The sequence below is a fragment of the Podarcis liolepis genome, assembly GCF_965112155.1.
Source record: "Podarcis liolepis genome assembly, chromosome: 10".
Classification (NCBI taxonomy): Eukaryota; Metazoa; Chordata; class Lepidosauria; order Squamata; family Lacertidae; genus Podarcis; species Podarcis liolepis.
This window is the reverse complement of record NC_139562.1, coordinates 9248104-9267569: the sequence shown is the minus strand read 5'-3', so window position 1 is coordinate 9267569 and position 19466 is coordinate 9248104. Positions and strand designations below refer to the sequence as shown.

Below are 19466 nucleotides of genomic sequence, written 5' to 3'. Positions count from 1 at the left end.
AGCTTTGGGGCCACGAGGAGAAAGGCCCCACTGTCACTGCAGATATATGTATTTACATCCTGTCTTTCTTCCACGGTGATATATACACAGTTCTCTCCTTCCCATCTTACCCACACAACAACCCTGTGAGGTAGGCCAAGCTGAAAGACTGTGGCCAAGGTGAGCTTTGTGGCCAAGCAGGAATTTGAACCCTAGTCTCCTGGGTCCCGGTCTAGCACTCTAACCACCAAGTCACATTGGCTTTCATATGGTGGGGGCAAGATAATTTATATTTCTTAATTTCCCCCAATGTGCAAGAGGGGGGTGTTATTGCAAGAGGCTAAAATCTGTATGGAATTTATTTTTTCAAAAATACACCAGCAGGAGTCCAGCAAATGCATGAACGATATGAGCGTTATAATAAAATGGAAATCAACATCATATTATGCATGAATGAATCTTGGGCAAATGTTGTTTACATGGAAAACAAAACAGAATATGAAGATGGAACTTTTAAACTTAACTCTATGCAGAACAACAGGCAAGATTAAATTAACTACAAATTAACAGCTGCTAAATGCTGTGTTAGGGACGCGGGTGGCGCTGTGGGTAAAACCTCAGCGCCTAGGACTTGCCGATCGCATGGTCGGCGGTTCGAATCCCCGCGGTGGGGTGCGCTCCCATTGTTCGGTCCCAGCGCCTGCCCACCTAGCAGTTCGAAAGCACCCCCGGGTGAAAGTAGATAAATAGGGACCGCTTACCAGCGGGAAGGTAAACGGCGTTCCGTGTGCTGCGCTGGCTTGCCAGATGCAGCTTGTCACGCTGGCCACGTGACCCGGAAGTGTCTGCGGACAGCGCTGGCTCCCGGCCTATAGAGTGAGATGAGTGCACGACCCTAGAGTCTGGCAAGACTGGCCCGTACGGGCAGGGGTACCTTTACCTTTAAATGCTGTGTTGGGGCACCTAAAGCCCAGAATGCCTCTAGTCAAAAGTTTACTACATTAGCAACGCTGTCCTAACTACACAGTCCTTTAGAAGAAGACCAACTACCCAAAGTGAAATTCCGGGAGGCATAAACGTCCATGGTTTTAGTTTCACATTACTAGAGACCAGTTGGGCTGCCAGGATATACAATCCAGGAAAATCCAGATGGAAGATTAGTCCAGGCATAAACTGTAGAAAAATGCTTATTACAAGCAGCAAGAATAGAATCTAAAAAAGAAAAAGAAAAGGTAAGTTATTGCACACGCACGCACACACACTGTAAAAAAAAAAAAGTGTCTGGAAAGGTGAAGCTAAGATGTTGACCACAGAAGAAACTGCAAACTTTTCTCTGATTCCCAACAACCCAGAATTCTCTTCCCAAGTTTGATTGGTTCTTCTAATTCCACCTTTGCTCACAACTAAGACTTGTTCCGCAGTTGCTAAGTGGCAGCCAGGTTAACAGATAGAGCAAGATAAGTGACTGAACCGACACTTGCGGTCAAGTTGCAAGACAGTGGGTAGGCAAACTAAGGCCCAGGGGCCGGATCCAGCCCAATCGCCTTCTAAATCCAGCCCACGGAATGTGCCCTTTTATTTAAAATGCATCTCTGGGTTATTTGTGGGGCATAGGAATTCGCTCATTTTCCCCCTCCAAAATATAGTCCCCCCCCCCCACAAGGTCTGAGGGACAGTGGACCAGCCCCTGCTGAAAAAGTTTGCTGACCCCTGTGCAAGCCGCATCCATGACCTCCAACCCAAGCTAAAGATAGTCCCACCAAGCTAACTCAAGTCCTATTGCTTTTGAAAGCCTTCATGATCAAATTAAGGTAAGTTCAGGGTGCTAGGTTAAGAACGTAAATATCAGGCGGCAGAGGACCCAGCCCCCACAGCAGGTTGCCAGGAACGGACAGGACAAGGAAAAGTCCTTTCCATTTGCTTTTCTTCAATATTCACAGAGAGAGGCTTGGGAATGCAGCCACTTGGAATACAGTGGTACCTCGGGTTACATACGCTTCAGGTTACATACGCTTCAGGTTACAGACTCCGCTAACCCAGAAATAGTACCTCTGGTTAAGAACTTTGCTTCAGGATGAGAACAGAAATCGTGCAGCGGTGGTGCGGCAGCAGCGGGAGGCCCCATTAGCTAAAGTGCTGCTTCAGGTTAAGAACAGTTTCAGGTTAAGAACGGACCTCCAGAATGAATTAAGTACTTAACCCGAGGTACCACTGTAATGGCATTGCCCTAAGTGAATCTCTGCCCACTCCATCTCTCCCACTTCCTCATGGGTCCAGCAGCGGAGCAAGCCAATCGGGTGCCTGGGGCGGCGTGCACACCCTGTGCAGGGGGCGGGGCCAGCCACCCCAGCCGCCCGCGGGGCCTCCAAAGGGTCTGCCTGCCTCCTCCCACTCAGCCACCCTACAGCTGAGGGGCAGGCGGCGGGTGGACCATTTGGGGCAGCGGGGAGCCTGCGAGTGCTCAAGGAGAGATGCTTGGCTCAGGTGCGCTGCAGGCCCTGTGTTGAGTGCCGCTAGGTGTGGTGTTTGCCCTCCTATGTGTGTGACATCATACTGGGTTCATAGGGAAAGGGTTAACTACCGTATTTTTCGCTCTATAACACGCACCCGACCATAACACGCATGTAGTTTTTAGAGGAGGAAAATCCGTAGGCATGCCACCCGTAGGCATTCCCTCCATAACACGCACATACATTTCCCCTTACTTTCTAGGAGGAAAAAAGTGAGTGTTATAGTGCAAAAAATACGGTAATTGTAAAATGACTAACCAATGGGGACCCAGGGGGCAGATTTAACTGTGTATAAGGTTTAAGCACAGAGGTATTTTAGGGGTTTATAGTTGTAGAGAAGACAGTCTGGAGTGAGAAGAGACAGAGAAGATAAGTCTGTGGGTTGGGCTAGTCTGGTGTGAGAGAGGGAGAGAGAATCTGTTAAGAGGAGTTGGTCAAACAGTTGAGATAATCAGTCAGAAGGTATTAGGAAGATAAAGATACTAAAGTTAAGAGGAATATTATCTGAGAAACGATAAACTTGTTAATGCTTGTAAAATAAACGGGTTTTTTGGTTCACTTTTAACAACTGTCTGGACTCAGTGTTTTACCAGAGAGTAACCGGTTGGTGGCAGCGGGGAAGCGAGCACAGTGGTGGCGCAGGGATCAATAGACCGTTAAACATCCGGGGTGGTGTTCGCTTCAGGAGGCGAATGGGGCTCCAGAACTAATCCCGTTTGCATTGTTGTAAATAAAAATATGCCCTTTTCCCTTATGGGGTATCCAAGAGCCCATATAGAGTCCTTACATAGGTTCCCTATTGGTAGGAGAAAATAACAGAGGCCAACCAGAGAATATTGAGAAGCAAAGCAGCTAGTAAGCTTGATCTTTATTAATCTGTTGCAACAGGGTGCTCCCCTCACACGCAGGAGAGGAAGAGGACCCACAAAAATGCTGTGCAATGGCTTATAAAGACTTTTGAAATTCCCCTCCTCTAGATCAAGACCACCCCCAGAAACATTATGCATACATCACAGAAATTTAAATGTTGTTTTTCTCCTGTTGTTGTTTATCTCCTGTCTAGCAGGTTACTTGATTGGATTTCCTGGGGAGCCTGGCCATTCTTTTGTAGTGGTAAAATATTTATTTCCTGGGCCAGGTCACAGGCTCACACCTTATTCAAACAGACATATCCTTGAGACAGGATTTGTGAGGAAAGAGACAATAGGGAGGCTTTTCCAGTTTTACCTTGCAGAAAAAGGATTTGGTCAGTTTAGGAATCAAAATGGTTCCAGGTTGGTCTTCCTGTGTTGATCTATGTATGTGCAGTTATGAACATTACCATATATCTAAGACCATAAAATTCCTATCACAGCATCCAGAGGCACCACTGTATAGACATTTTAAATTCCCTGCCCTGGAGCTCAAGACCACCCTTCCATACATCATACATACACCACAGAAGGGGTGTAACCCAAGACCACCCCCCACAAACATCATATCTACATCACAGAAAAGGTGTTGTCATTTTTTCCTGTCTGCCAGGTTATCTGGTTGCCTTTCCTAATAGTCTGTCACCCACTAAAATGCCGATTACTCAATTCCTGAGACAATGGGAAGGCTCCCTGACCCCCTCCCTCCTTGCAGAGAAAACACCTGGTCAGTTTGGGAACCAAAAATGGTTTTCCTGTGCTGATCTATGTATGTGCTTGGTTGGTACACTTATGAACATTTAACATATATCTAAGACCTCAAAATTCCTACCACACCCCTCATCTGCCTCTGAGCTGTGACTTCCCTCAAATCCCTGCTGTAATTCTGAAGTGTCTTCTTCTCTGGAAGGGTCAGGCTGGGGAGATGGCCTCCACCATTCCTCCTCTGCCCAGTCCCTGACAGAAACTACAGTTTTAGGTTACAGCTTTTCCGGTGCAAAGGGCACTTTATAAAGCCACTTACCCCACAGTTCCTGCGAGGATTCCTTCTATGATGATGAACTTGGTCACTGCAGCAAGGCTGAGAGCAGCTTTAAAACGAAAAGGAAACCACGTAGTCAGGGAGTGAAGAAATGGCTGGCTTATACTATCAATGCTTCAGATCCACGTTGCTTACTCTTTATCATCCCACGGTGGGATTTATGTACAGTGGTGCCCCGCAAGACGAATGCCTCGCAAGACGGAAAACTCGCTAGACGAAAGAGTTTTCCGTTTTGGAGGTGCTTCGCAAAACGAATTTCCTATGGGCTTGCTTTGCAAGACGACAATGTCTTGCGAGTTCCTGCTGGTTTCCCCCCCTTTTTCTAAGCCGCTAAGACGCTTATCAGCTGATCCGATCAGCAGATAAGCCGCTAAAAGCCGCTAATAGCGCTAATCCATCAATGGGCTTGCTTCGCAAGACGAAAAAACCGCTAGATGAAGAGAATCACAGAACGGATTCTTTTCGTCTTGCGAGGCACCACTGTATAAGCTAAACAAGCTACAGTTTAGGGCTACACTCTCTTGCCCCCCCCAATTTTTTTAAAGGAAAACAAACTGGATGTACATTTCCAAAATACAAGATAAAAAACAAATGAAATAAAACCTACATACAAGCAATAGTGTTTTGTGTTGTGTAGGCTCCCTATTTGTTATGTGCAAATGGCTTTAGATACATATGAAGTCCATGAATTACCATACAGTGGTACCTCTGGTTAAGAACTTAATTCGTTCTGGAGGTCCGTTCTTAACCTGAAACTGTTCTTAACCTGAGGCACCACTTTAGCTAATGGGGCCTCCCGCTGCGTGATTTCTGTTCTCATCCTGAAGCAAATTTCTTAACCTGAGGCACTATTTCTGGGATAGCGGAGTCTGTAACCTGAAGAGCCTGTAATCTGAAGGGTCTGTAATCCGAGGTACCACTGTATAGCATATATTCAACACAAAGAACAGTGACAATGTGTTGTTGACAAAGGACAGCTGGACATATAAAGGGCCCCATTGCCTTCAGGAACTTAGAGCCTCATCAAACCTAAATCCGGCCCTGATCCCACCCAACACCTGTGACTCCTATAATGAGTCCTCCTTGCAAGCAAAATGCTCTCTCCTAACTCTGGAGGAGGAAGAAGAAAAAATGGGAAACTGCAATGAGACCCTTGTATGGGGCAAATGTGTGAAACACACCAGAGCTGGTGCCAGTTGGAGAGGAGGGTGCTGGACTCTGTAGATGATTGGCGTGAGTCAGTATAACACAGCTCCTTGGTCACATCCACAATATACATTTAAAGCAGGTGACTCCCCCAGCCGCCACTGCTGCCACTGCCGCCAAAAAAAAGGGAACTGTAGTTCAAGTTCTGTGAGGAGTAAGCAACAGTTCACAGAATTCCTTGGGGAAAGTAATTTTGTAAAAAGCGCATAGTGTGGATGTGTCTTTATGGACACAAGCAATTCTTAGAACTTAAATATATACATGGGTGGCATATAATATATACATGGGTGGCATATAAAGGAATCATGATTGTCAGGGAACTGCCATCAGCTCAGAGGCGAGAGGTGGAAGGGCAGTTGGGTTACAGGGAGCCTCCGAAGATCGTGAGTAGTAGTTCTTCCTCCGGGGAGGAGGGAAACCACACCTCCAGTGGGGAAGGGATGCAGGGCTCGGAGGTTGCAAGGGACAGCCACAACACCGAGCCTGAGCAAAGCGGGGGGGGGGGGGGAGGCAGGTCCCCCTTTGCCCACGCCCTCTCTGCGCAGTTGGTTTGCGCACAGAGAGGGGAGGCGTAGGATGGAGTCAAAAGACTGCTCTGCTGGGGCAAGTTTAAGGACCGCCCACTCCCAGATTCTGCTAGTGACTGAGCAAGACATGGAATTGAGACGTTCTGAACTGTGAATGTTTTTGTACCAATAATAAAGCCTTGAAAAGACCAGTGGGGGTCTTGCTTATTCACTCTCGAGCAACCACGCATAGCAATGATGATGAAAGAAGTCTAGAATCAGCGGCAGAAGCTGAAGTAGGGGAGGAGGGAAGCCAACAGGTGGAGACTCCTGACACATCAGAGCCAACCGTCACAGCCAGTAGTCAAGTATGATGAGAGCTGTAGCAGAAATCATCTGTAGACCACCAAGTTGGGGAAGGTTGGTGGAGACAGGCGGACAACAAATATGGTGGCCATCGTCATTATTAGTTCGAACCTAGGATATTCTGTAAGGGGGAAAGTGCCCTGTTACTATGCAACGTTTACTCTTAAACCTCATCTTACCTGCACCAGAATCCTCTGGTGTGTCCCTGTTGTGTCCCTGTTGTGTGCCACAACAGAGATTTAACTTAGACCAAACGTTTTTTCCACCAGAAGCCTCACAGGTGCTGACTTCAGAGAAGGGGACGGTTCCTCGATAGCCTTCCAGGCATTCATAGCGCAGTTTCTGCCCCACATGGTACATTGTCACTTTAACGTCAGCATTGCTGAGGGGTTCTGGTTCTCCGCAGAAGCCTACAGGGCGGAAGAGGAAGAAAATGAAGAAGTCTGACAGTCAGTGATGGAGCCAGGAACAAGCAGGGGCTGTTTGTTTGTTTTTAAGGGCCATATATTTTTATTTTCAATTTCGTGAACTCATTTTTTTCATAGTACAAAAACCAAGGCAGGAGAAAATGAGAAGCGGGTACATGAGATCATCAAGGACAGAGATTCAAAAGCTGTTTGGCACCTTCTACGGCACCCAATGCAGCAGGTCTACTATAGGGGTGCAACAACCCAACAGAGAGGTACAGCAAGGGGGTTCTCCTGTATCTGCCACCTGAGGTGGTTGCCAAACTTTACCTAATGATAGGGCCGGACTGTCACCACAATTCTGGGTCCAAGATCTCAAAGATATCACTTTTGCAGGGTTAAAGTAAAGGTAAAGGGACCCCTGACCATTAGGTCCAGTTGTGGCCCACTCTGGGGTTGCGGCACTCATATCGCTTTATTGGCCGAGGGAGCCGGTGTACAGCTTCCGGGTCATGTGGCCAGCATGCCTAAGCCGCTTCTGGCGAACTAGAGCAGCGCACGGAAACGCCGTTTACCTTCCTGCTGGAGCGGTACCTATTTATCTACTTGCACTTTGACATGCTTTTGAACTGCTAGGTTGGCAGGAGCTGGGACTGAGCACCCCGTCGCGGGGATTCGAACCGCCGACCTTCTGATCAGCAAGTCCTAGGCTCTGTGGTCTAACTCACAGCGCCACCTGCGTCCCTCTTTCCATGGTTACATTTGTGTTAAATGCATGATCAGGGACACGTACAGGATTAATAGCACCCCAGGCCTTAGGAATCCCACCTACCCACCCTGAGATGTTCTGCTACTTCTGAACTTTCCAAAATTTCTCCAACCCTGCTGGCATCAGAAGAGGAGCCTGGGGGATCAGGCCAATGGCTCATCAGGTCCAGCATCTTGTTCTCACAGTGGCCAACTGGATACCCATGGGAAACTGAGGCAGGATTCAAGCACAAGAGCCTTCTTCCGTCTTGTGGTTGCCAGCAACAGGTATTGTGAATTGTTTTGTGGATTACGAGGGCTGCAGTGCTTTGTGAATTTTATAATACAGTGGTGCCTCGCAAGCCCCACCGCAAGCCTTCAGGACAGGTACGGGAACAGAGGGGAAGGGGCGCAGTGCTTCTCCTCTGTTCCCGGGGCTTGCGGTGGGAGGAGGGTTTTTCCTCCCCACCGCCAACATTCAGAACAGCATTCTGAATGTTGGCGGTGGGAAGGAAAACCCTCCTCCCACCCCAAGTCTTCAGGAAAGCCATCCGATGCCGCGCGGCGGGAGGAGGCGTTCCCCCCCTCCCGGCATCGCAGCCCATAGGAAATTCGTTTTGCGAAGCACCTCCAAAATGGAAAACTCTTTCGTCTAGCGAGTTTTCCGTCTTGAGAGGCATTCGTCTTGCGGGGCACCACTGTACGACTTTTCTTGTGGTTGTGCTGTTTGATCTATACTTTTTTTTAGTTGCTTTGTTAATGTCGTATGGAAGGTGGCCGTTTCATTGGTGATTTGTTAATCGTTTTATATACCGTATTTTTCCATGTATAAGATGCCCCCATGTATAAGATGACCCCTATTTATGAGCCCCAAATTAAGAAATTTTAAACATTCCATGTATGATGCCCCCCAATTTTAAACTTAAACATTTTTTGGGGGGGAATATACGGGGAAATACAGTAATTTATGATGCAATGGTGATGCTCTGCGTGATTGCTTATTGTATCCAAGCCGCTTTGTGACTCATGGAAGTGAAAAGAGGTCATAGAAATAAAACAAATAAAACTGAAAAGCAATGGTATTAGGAAGGATAATGCCCTTAACTGGAGCGGCACACAGGGCACCAGTTTACTCTTTGCCTTTATTTGTTTCCTGTGCGGCTACATCCCCACTTGCGGAGTGACTTCACCTTTAGGCTATGGGATACGAAGATGGAAGTGTCTGTCTTACCTGCCCGATTTGTAGGTTGGGGGCTGGTGGAAGCTATGCTCCAGTTTCCTGCTGTAGAATGTACTGTAGGAGGAAGAGTCTGCCGCGGGTCAACTGTGTAGAAGAAAGAGGAAGAAAATAAGGTACTCCGAACAATATACAGTGGTACCTCGGGATGTGAACGGGATCCATTCCGGAGCTCCGCTCGTATCCTGAGTAGAACGTAAGATGCGTCTGCGTGACTGCGTGTGCGTGGGTCGCATTTTGCAGCTTCCGCGCATGATGTCGTTTTGAGCATCTGCGCATGCGCGAGCGGCGAAACCCAGAAGCAACACGCTCCGTTACTTCTGGGTCGCTGTGGAGCATAACTTGAAAATGCTCAACCTGAAGCACATTTAACCTGAGGTATGACTATAGAAGTGCTTGCTTGTTAGGCGCATCATGCGTTGAACAGCAAAGAAGCAGTGTCTGTTTTCAGTCCAGGGTCCACTTTCCCTTGTGGTGAGCCTGGCAGGAGCCACATAACCATGGTGGGTGGAGCCAGAAGCAAAAGCGGGCAGAGTAATAATAATAATAATAATAATAATAATAATAATAATAATAATATTTTATACCCCACCCATCTGACTTGATTGCCACCGCCACTCTGGGAGGCTTCCAACAGAAACACAGGAAAGCAACAACATCATCTAACCTTGAAAGCTTCCGAAAACAGGGCAGCCTTCAGATGTCTTCTGTATAATTTTTCATAGACATCTGAAGGCAGCCCTGTTTTGGGAAGCTTTTTCACAGTTTAATGTTTTGTTATGTTTTTATATATGTTGGAAGCTGCTCGTAATGGCTGGGGCAACCCAGTCAGATGGATGGGGTACAAATAAATTATTATTATTAACCTATCTCCTTGACATCTGATGGGAGGGCATTCAACAGGGCAGGCGCCACTACCAAGAAGGCCCTCTGCCTGGTTCCCTGTAACCTCACTTCTCCCAGTGAGGAAGCCGCCAGAAAGTCCTGGACCTCAGTGTCCGAACAATGGGGGTGGAGACACTCCTTCAGGTTGACAGCACAGAGGCCATTTAGGGCTTAAAGGTCAGCACCAAGACTTAGAATTGTGCTTGGAAACATCCTGGGAGCCAATGTACATTTTTTAGCATTGTTGTTATGTGGCCCCGTGGCTGTTACCAGTCTCGCAGCTGCATTTGGGATACGTGATAGTTTCTGAGGTCTTTTCAAAGGTAGAGCGCATTGAAGTAGTCTAAGTGGGAGATAACCAGTGCATGGAGCATTCTGGCGAGACAGTGTGCAGGCAGGCAGGGTCTCAGCTGTCGCAACAGGGGAAACAGGTAGACAGCTGCCCTGGAAACATAGTTTACCTGCACCTCCATGGGCAGCTGTGAGTCCAAAATGACCCCCAGGCTCCACACCTGGTCCTTTAGGGGGACAGTTACTCCATTCAGGACCAGCGAGTCCCTCACACTTCCCTGCCTCCCCATTTTGTTGGGATTCAATTTCAATCCATTAACCACCCTCCAACTGCTTCCAGACACCCACAAAGGGCCTTCACCACCATCACTGGTTCCAGGAGGTCGAGCTGAATATGGCTGCGATCGGCTGCCATTTTTCTTTTTTGCAAAGTGGCGTTACATGCAAAAACAGAAGTTTTTACCTGCAGGTGCTTCTCTTCATTTCTCAGATCTTCCAGCTGACTTCAAAGAGGAAGACAAGGTATAGAAATTCATTCTGTCTCCCAGAAACACAACTTCTTACCTACACAAATTGGGAGCGGAGAAGTTCTGTTCCACTTAGCTGTACCGCCCACGTTCCTGCATGTCAGAAGATTGCTTTTCATTGGTTTTCTCTGGTACCCTTTATGACAACTGTAACGAGCAGGTGTGCCTACGACATACCCTTCAGGAGCAGTGTATTCCGCAAACTCGATTTTCTGTGGAACGGGGCACTCTTCTGCAAAAGAGAAAGGAAGTTTGCATGTGTGAACCAGGGATACGGGATGTTAGCAAAGCCATTCAAATAATGCATAATAAGACGTAACCGGCTGGATTTTTGAATAAATAAGGTATACTATTCATTGTATCAAATTGTAGATTTCAACGGAAGTTTCATAAAGTTCAATGAAAAATCAGAAGACCCAGTAGATCAGTTCATTCTCTAGTCAGTTCATACATGTATAAGTCATCATCATCAATCTTTATTATGGCCCAGAGACCCAACAAATCATTACAAAGCAATTCATATAGCCTACCTCCAGGTTAAACAAGCATTTTGTTCAAAATATAGGGATCACTGGTTCTTGCAACCACCGATAAAAACTTTGCCACTGCTAATGTTCTAGCGTTTGTCCAGTCTTCCAATAGGAACCTGACATCGTGAGCCTCTGATTTTCCCGGGAAAGGTACCAGCAAGGGTAATATCAGTTCAGCCCTGGCTTGCTCATATTTTGCACAGTGCAACAAAATATGTTTTATAGAAGCAATGTATTGAGCACAGGAGCAAAGTCTGTCCTGGTAGGGAGCTCCTCTCAACCTGCCATCCAACAGTGCAGAAGTGTCTATTCCACCTGTCTGTCCAAAGAGTCCAATAATCCACCTGAAGGGTTGTTACAGTTCCACAGAATCCTTTCACAGAGTCTAAGACAAGGATTTCTGGAATATTAGCCTTGTTTCGCCATCCTAGGCTTCATCAGTAGAACAGGCTCTGGGTAATGCAAATAAATACAATTTCGTAATCTCACACATTTTTACAGCAAAAATAATATAAAAAACCATAAACAACTGTACATACAATATGTAATATTACAGGCTAGTGGATCTTATAGCATAGTTGTGGTTGCAGTAAACAACGACTGTTACAAAGAAGGATTACAGTGGTGCCTCGCAAGACGAAATTAATTCGTTCCACGAGTTTTTTTGTCTAGCGAATTTTTCGTCTTGCAAAGCACGGTGTCGGAAAAGTTTTGGAAAAGCTTCAAAAATCACCAAAAACCTCAAAAAAGGCTACCACACCACGTTATATGAGTTGCTCCTCGAAGTCAAGTCGCAACTGTATTAATGGTGTTAAGAAAAAGGAAACAAACTTGCAAGACGTTTTCGTCTTGCGAAGCAAGCCCATAGGGAAATTCGTCTTGCGAAGCAGCTCAAAAACCACAAAACCCTTTCATCTAGCGAGTTTTTCGTCTTGCGAGGCATTCGTCTTGCGGGGCACCACTGTATATGGACAAGCACAATATTGGTTTGAGTAACAAGTGTTGGCAATGCACAGATACAAAATTTCTTTCTTAAAGAGACCCATATGGCACGACAGAAGTGAAGCAAACTTAATCCATGCTCAGATGTGTAAACTCATACATAAATGTAATCAATTTTTAGATCTAAGGTAATAGCAGTCCACAGATACAAAATTTGTAATAATGCAAGCAGAGTCTAGGAGGAAAATAAATCCTGACAACACTTCACTGAAGAAACTGAACGAAACAGCGTATAATTTGAGAGGAAAGGAACAGAGAAGCCTTTCTTACTTCTGGCCTGGTTCGTAGCGGGAAGACAGTCAACCAGTCATACAGAGGGGGGGAAACTCCCTCAGAACAGCACAGCCAATCACATGCTACCTCAGTAAACACACTGCCTGGTTGCTAAGAAATGTCTCTACCAGTCCCTCTCTTGTTTATAATAATAATTTATAATAATTTATTATTTATACCACGCTCATCTGGCTGAGTTTCCCCAGCCACTCTGGGCGGCTCCCAACCGAGTGCTAAAAACAATACAGCATTAAATATTAAAAACTTCCCTCAACAGGGCTGCCTTCAGATGTCTTTTAAATAATAATAGTGAAATATACTCAAGAGTCGAGAGTGGATTTCATGCTCTTTATTCAGCTCATAGTGGTGAGGAGGAATGAAAGTTTCCCCAAAGTATCTGCTTATATACATTATTTACACAATGGGCTGCACGTGATTGGCTAATTTCAGAATTCTCCTGTAGGCCAATCAGGTTGTGGATTCACTTCCATCTGGAGCTAGATTGGGTGGCTCCTGCAGACCAATCATACTGCTGCATTGTTCTAGGACCAATCAGATTGCAGCATTCTGAATCCTATTGTTCTAGGACCAATCAGACTGCTGCATTTTGGATCCTATTCAACTCAGTACATAACAAATAATAATTTAACAGAATTAACCCTTTAGTTGCAAACTGGATGATCCTTGTTGTTGCATTTCCAAGGTCTGGGGGACAAACGCAGCCTTCCAAATCTCTCTGGTCATTCCCTAAGACTCTCCCCACGCCACAGCCCTCACCAGTCCTGTTCCACAGCCTCCTCAGACTTGTGTGTCTAGCCAGAATGCGTCCCTGAACTCTGAAAATGCTCTTGCTTGCCTCTGTGTGTGTGTGACAATAATACATATACATCCATCGCTCCTCCCGCTTTTGCTGCTCCCCTAGGAAATATTACTGGGATTTAAGTCCACAAATCACAACTTGAGGGATGGGAGAGAGATTCAACTCAGTTGCATTTAAAGGGGAAATTACCTAATTCACACTTTCTAAACCAACATGCAAATCGAAACACAGCCATCCTTCGAAATTCACACTTCTCCAAGTTGCACAGTGCAGTCCTCTAGCCAGTTAAATGTATAACGTTGGGGTAAGTGTGCACTCATTGCCGAAAACAGCGTATGAAAAGAAATTATATTTGGTGAAATTGCTTTGGAAAAAATGTGTATAACGGGCAAAACTGCACACGCAAATTGAGGCGTTCACAAAGTAAAGGAAGGATTGAACTCTGGTTAATAAGAATACACACAGAGGCTTGAACCAGTAAGACTCTGGGAAGGGTGCGTATAATAATCTCTCTCTGCCTCCACCCCTCGGCCCAGGTCGTTGTATTCACAAAATAACTTTTACAGAGTGTTTGTAAGAACCAATCAGATTTCTTCTGAGCATTTCAACAAACCCCACGTGGGGACAAAGTTAAACTACTAAAACTAATTAAGCATGGGGTAAATAGAGAACAGAACTACAAAGGAGTGCCAGAGGTGATAAACAAGCAATATACATGATAAGAAGGATGGCCAGGAGGACAGCGATCATTATCACCTTCATGTGAGATCTGTTTCCTGGCCCTAAGATTAACATCCTAAGATTAACATATCAGAAAAGCTACATCAAAGAAACTGCCCACTGTCTTTGATGACCCTGGATGCCTGCCTGGCGAAGCAACTGGGCTGTGTATGTGACTGGTCAAGAAAGAGAAATGGAACAGGGATGCAGAGGTGTGGATTGATCAAGAATCATATCAAAATAGTTTAAACCCAGTCAACGCAACGCTTTCATTGCTGACACAGATGGCTTACTCTATATTTGTTATAATTCCTCATAGCAATCCCACCTGATCACTACAGCAAATGTGTACATCTGGGGAAATTTGCATTAAGATGCTGACATGTTTTCATGAGGACTTAAAAATTAATAAATTGTAAACGGGTGTGGAATTATGAGGAACTGAACTGAAGATTGGAAAAATAAAAAAATTCCTTCCAGTAGCACCTTAAAGACCAACTAAGTTAGTTCTTGGTATACAAGAACTAACTTAGTTGGTCTTTAAGGTGCTACTGGAAGGAATTTTTTTATTTTGACTATGGCAGACCAACACGGCTACCTATCTGTAACTGAAGATTGGAAGAATGAGAAACTGAGGCCACATTCACGCCATGCATACAAAGCACTACCATACCACTTTAAACAGTTATGGCTTTCCCCACCAAACAATTATGGGAGCTGTAGTTTGTTAAGTTATCACAGGCATAGGCAAACTCCGGCCCTCCAGAAGTTAGGGACTACAATTCCCATCATCCCTGACCACTGGTCCTGTTAGCTAGGGATGATGGGAATTGTAGTCCCAAGCATCTGGAGGGCCAGAGTTTGCCTATCCTGAGTTAACAGGAGGCCCCCATCCCCCTCACAGAATTACAATTCCCAGAGTGGTGTAACAATCCCTCTTCCCAGAGAACTCTGGGAATTGTAGTTCTGGCCGGGGACTAAGAACTCTCAACACCCTTAACAAACTACAGCTCCCAGAATTCTCTGGGGGAAGTTATGGCTATTTGAAGTAGTGTCATAGTTATTCACATGTATGGTGTGGTGACTGTGGCTTTAGAACAGGCTTCCTCAACCTCAGCCCTCCAGATGTTTTTGGCCTACAACTCCCATGATCCCTAGCTAGCAGGACAGGTGGCCAAGGATGATGGGAATTGTAGTCCCAAACTTCTAGCCCAACCCCTTACAATGCAATTATCTCAACACAAACAGTGTTAGTAGACATGTATTAGGATTTTCCTGTAAATGCTCTTTAGAGATGGCTTTGAGCTTCACCCTGCAACTGCGCTATGACTCTCTTGTGACTCATTTAATCAAGAGTGCCCTTTAGAATAGGCAGTTTTGGGGCAAAGGGGGGAATGAACGAAAGATAAGCGTCAAAAACAGATGAAAAATGGAAATCCCAGGCTGCCCGCTGCTTTCAAAGAACCGTTTGAAGCCTTAGCAGAAATGTGTCACCCCTTTATGAGGAAGTAGCTTGCGGAGACTTTTTTATTTGATAAGCCTGCTTTCGTTTCAGAATATGTGGCTGAGGTGTGCGGTTAATCTCTCTCTCTCTCTCTTCCGATCATCAGTCCTGCAGGAGAACCACAGCCTGCGACTAGGTTAGAGAAGGGGAGGGGAGTGACCTTAAAACCATCTTATACAAACGCAAAGCACAGGCACAGACATATTGTTTTGGCTGAGGACCAGTAAATGGTTCAGGGCGCCTATTAGTCATTTTAACCATAGGACTCGGGGCGGGCTCAAGACTTTTTGCAGCCTGAGGCGAAGGACAAGATGGCACCCTCCCCCAAGGTATATACAGAAGCCAGTTGGACTGGTAGTTGAATCTTACTCCAATACGGGTGAAAGGATGTTTTGTACTGAGTTGAATAGGATCCAAAATGCAGCAGTCTGATTGGCCCTAGAACAATAGGATCCAGAATGCAGCAGTCTGATTGGTCCACAGGAGCCACCCAATCCAGCTCCAGGTGGAAGTGAATACGCAACCTGATTGGCCTACAGGAGAATCCCGGAATTAGCTAATCACGTGGGGCCCATTGTGTAAATGATGTATACAAAGCAGACATTCTGGGGGAACTTCCATTCCTCCTCACCACTATGAGCTGAATAAAGAGCATGAAATCCACTCTTGACTCAGAGTATATTTCAAAGGACAATGCCTTCCACTGGATTTGGAAGCAATGTCTTCCACTGGATTCTAGCTTAGGGGATACAGGGCGGGCCCAAGCCTGAGGCAGTTGCCTCACTTTGCCTCATCGTAGAGCCGGCCCTGACAGAATCACGGAATTGTAGAGTTGAAAGGGACCCCAAGGGTCATCTAGTCCAACCCCCTGCGATGCAGGAATCTCAGCTAAAGCATCCATGACAGATGGCCACCCAACCTCTGCTTAAAAACCTCAAAGGCAGGAGAGTCTGCAACCTCCCAACAAAGTCCATTCCACTGTCGAACAGCTCTTACTGTCAGAATGCTTTTCCTAATTTTTAGTCGGAACCTGCTTTCTTGTAACTCGAAGCCATGGGTTTGAGTCCTACCCTCCAGAGCAGGAAAAAACAAGCTTGTTGTTCCCTCTTCCATGTGACATCCCTTAAGACATTTGAAGATAGCCATCATATCTCCTCTCAGTCTCCTCTTTTCCAGGCGAAAAATGCGCAGCTCCCTCAACTGTTCCTCATAAGGCATGGTTTCCAGACCCTTCAACATCTTGGTCACCCTCCTCTGCACACATTCCAGCTTGTCAACATCCTTCTTAAATTGTGGTGCCCAGAATTGGACACAGTATTCCAGGTGTGGTCTGACCAAGGCAGAATATATTCAATTCAATATAAGTTTATTGTTCTAGCCAATGTCTATGACAAAACTGCAGCAGCAGTACCAATGAAGTAATTGAGATCATACACCCATAATTTGAGCCAACATTTGCAATGTAAGAGAGGTTACCAGGGACGCAAACAAACTGAAATCCAGCTTGATTTCAAATTAAACCACCAACTCACTGCAATGATTTCCAGCGATTTTACCTAACTCCTTTTTTCTGATTTCCTCCCCTTGAAGCCAGCGGAATAGAGGTCCACTCTCTGTGTTACGAAGCTATTATTGCCACTCAAAAGAATGTGGACCATTTCTACCTAGCTGCTTGCTTGTGTGAACAGAGGTTTCTGAAAGCAATTTCTTGAGTATATAAGGGGCAGGCTATGATGTCTTCCACCTCAGGTTGACCACTAATACAAACTCTGTCTGTGTACAGGACCTTGTTGTATCAGCCATCCAAGAGCCAAAACACACCTCTGTGTATACGCATGTCTATCTATCTATCTATCTATCTATCTATCTATCTATCTATCTATCATCTATCATCTCTATCTATCTATCTATCTATCTATCTATCTATCATCTATCTATCATGGATATACTTCAGCAACACTTAAGGGAAGCTTTCCTTCTGTTCTGGAAAACATATTCTGTGTGTTTCACTTCCTTCCAGTGTATAATGGATGACATCCCTTAAAAATAGACTGTGTTATATGGAGACAGACCATTGGTCCATCTTGCTCAGTGTTGTCCACACTCATTGGGTCTCTCGTTGTCCCAGCTAGAGAAGCCAGGGATTTAACCTCAGAGCAAGGCAGATGATCAGCCCTTGCGTTAGGTGGCCCTTTCCTGGTGTGCATGCCCATTCTGGAGTGCATTATTTGGGAAGATCAGTGGCACAACATGCGCACTGCAGGCAGAAGGTATCAGGTTCAATTCCTGGAACCTGCAAGAAGGGCTGGGACTGCCTCATGCCTGAATCCCATGAGAGTCACAGTAGACAATGCTATCCTAGAGGGAGCTAGCTTCCTTGTGTTACCGGCACCCGATGAAGGCAAATTTCTGTGTTTCTCAAACTGTTTTTACTTATGTGCACATTTATGGTAATCCATCAAGGCTGACCTCCTAAGTCCAATTACTTGGGAGAAAGTCCCACTTAATTAAGAGCACACCCTTCAACGTTTTCCCAGTGAAAATAGGGACACCCTATTCCACAACAACAACAACAATTTTATTATTTACACCCCATATTTTTTATAAAATTAAAAACAATTTTATTATTTGTATGCCACCCATCTGACTGGGTTGTCCCAGCCACTCTGGGCAGCTTCCAACAGACACATATAAAAACATGATAGAACATAAAAAAACCCCCTCACTATACAGGGCTGCCTTCAAATATCTTCTAAAGGTTGTTACAGCTACTTATCTCCTTGGCTCAGGGTGACACATAACTCCAAACCCTCCAACATTTCTCCAGTTGGAACGGCCTAAGGAAAAGCAGGATATTCTAGGATCAAATCAGAAACCGGAACGACTTCTATAAATCTGGGACTGTCCCTGGAAAATAGGGACACTTGGAGGGTCTGTAATAGGACTTATTTACTTCCGAGTAAAACTGGTAAGTCCTATTACAAACCTTATTTATTTCCTTATTTACTTCCAAGTAAAACTGGAAACAGGGACGCGGGTGGCGCTGTGGTCTAAACCACAGAGCCTTGGGCTTGCCGATCAGAAGGTTGGCGGTTCGAATCCCCGCGACAGGGTGAGCTCCCGTTGCTCGGTCCCTGCTCCTGCCAACCTAGCAGTTCGAAAGCACACCAGCGCAAGTAGATAAATAGGTACCGCTTAGGTGGGAAGGTAAATGGCGTTTCCGTGCGCTGTTCTGGTTCGCCAGAAGCGGCTTAGTCATGCCGGCCACATGACCCGGAAGCTGTACGCCGGCTCCCTCGGCTTGTAAAGCGAGATGAGCGCCGCAACCCCAGAGTCGGCCATGAATGGACCTAACGGTCAGGGGTCCCTTTACCTTTACCTAAAACTGGTCAGGATTGTGGTGTAATTCATCAGGTCGAACCCATACAGTTAGGACAGCCAGAGGACAGCTGCAGCAGTTTGCTACTTACCCTCAGTGGCAGCCAAAGTGGTAGGTTGGAAAATTCCCCATATGAGAAGTAGCCCCAGTCCAGTGTAAAAGCCACCCATGTCTTCTCCAGCTGTAAGCTGGTTCTGAAGGTGGCAGGAGGTTTTCCACTGACTGAATGCGAGCCGACACGCCTCTCTAGTGCAGAGCCAGAGGAAAGGGACTTGATAACATATTTATATGCTCGTTGTCTCAAGTCTGATCAGCGTTGCTCTCTGACTTTCCCCCATCCACCCCCCTCCTTGTCTAAGAATAGGCGAAACTGTCCTTCTCAGGTGTGAGGACTACTCATCCAGGAAGCCACATTTTCTTGTCAAGGTGTGACACAGCTTTGCTCTTGCTGTGGAGGAGGAGGAAGTGGTTTTCACAACTGGCTCTGCGGGTGAGCTTGGCAGAGAGTGGACAGCTCTACCCAAACTCCTTGTGTGGCCATTATTATAGTGACCCCCAAGCCAGCGGACGATTGCTCGTCTCTGGTCTAGGATGGACTGAAGTGTGGCAAGGAAAAGGAGAATT

General features: G+C 46.0%; 1 protein-coding gene across 1 annotated transcript; it reads right to left on the bottom strand.

Annotated features, from left to right (window-relative positions):
• Window positions 1-320: 320 nt before the first annotated feature.
• On the bottom strand, window positions 321-19106 carry IL2RA (interleukin 2 receptor subunit alpha). The gene is made up of 6 exons (XM_083461617.1): window positions 18934-19106; window positions 10652-10846; window positions 8906-8998; window positions 6700-6930; window positions 4425-4491; window positions 321-1191 (listed from the first exon to the last, which is right to left on the bottom strand). Exons 1-6 carry the CDS (start codon window positions 19010-19012, stop codon window positions 1170-1172), a joined length of 687 nt encoding a protein of 228 aa, XP_083317743.1. The 5' UTR covers window positions 19013-19106; the 3' UTR covers window positions 321-1169.
• Window positions 19107-19466: the final 360 nt, after the last annotated feature.

Bases quoted from the DNA above. Each gene is read 5' to 3' on its own strand.
- IL2RA (XM_083461617.1), bottom strand. From the start codon at position 19,012: ATGGGTGGCTTTTACACTGGACTGGGGCTACTTCTCATATGGGGAATT. The intron at 10,847-18,933 runs GTAAGTAGCAAA...TCTCTTTTGCAG, and splicing joins CACTTTGGCTGCCACTGAGG to AAGAGTGCCCCGTTCCACAG. The intron at 6,931-8,905 runs GTAAGACAGACA...TCCGCCCTGTAG, and splicing joins CCAACCTACAAATCGGGCAG to GCTTCTGCGGAGAACCAGAA.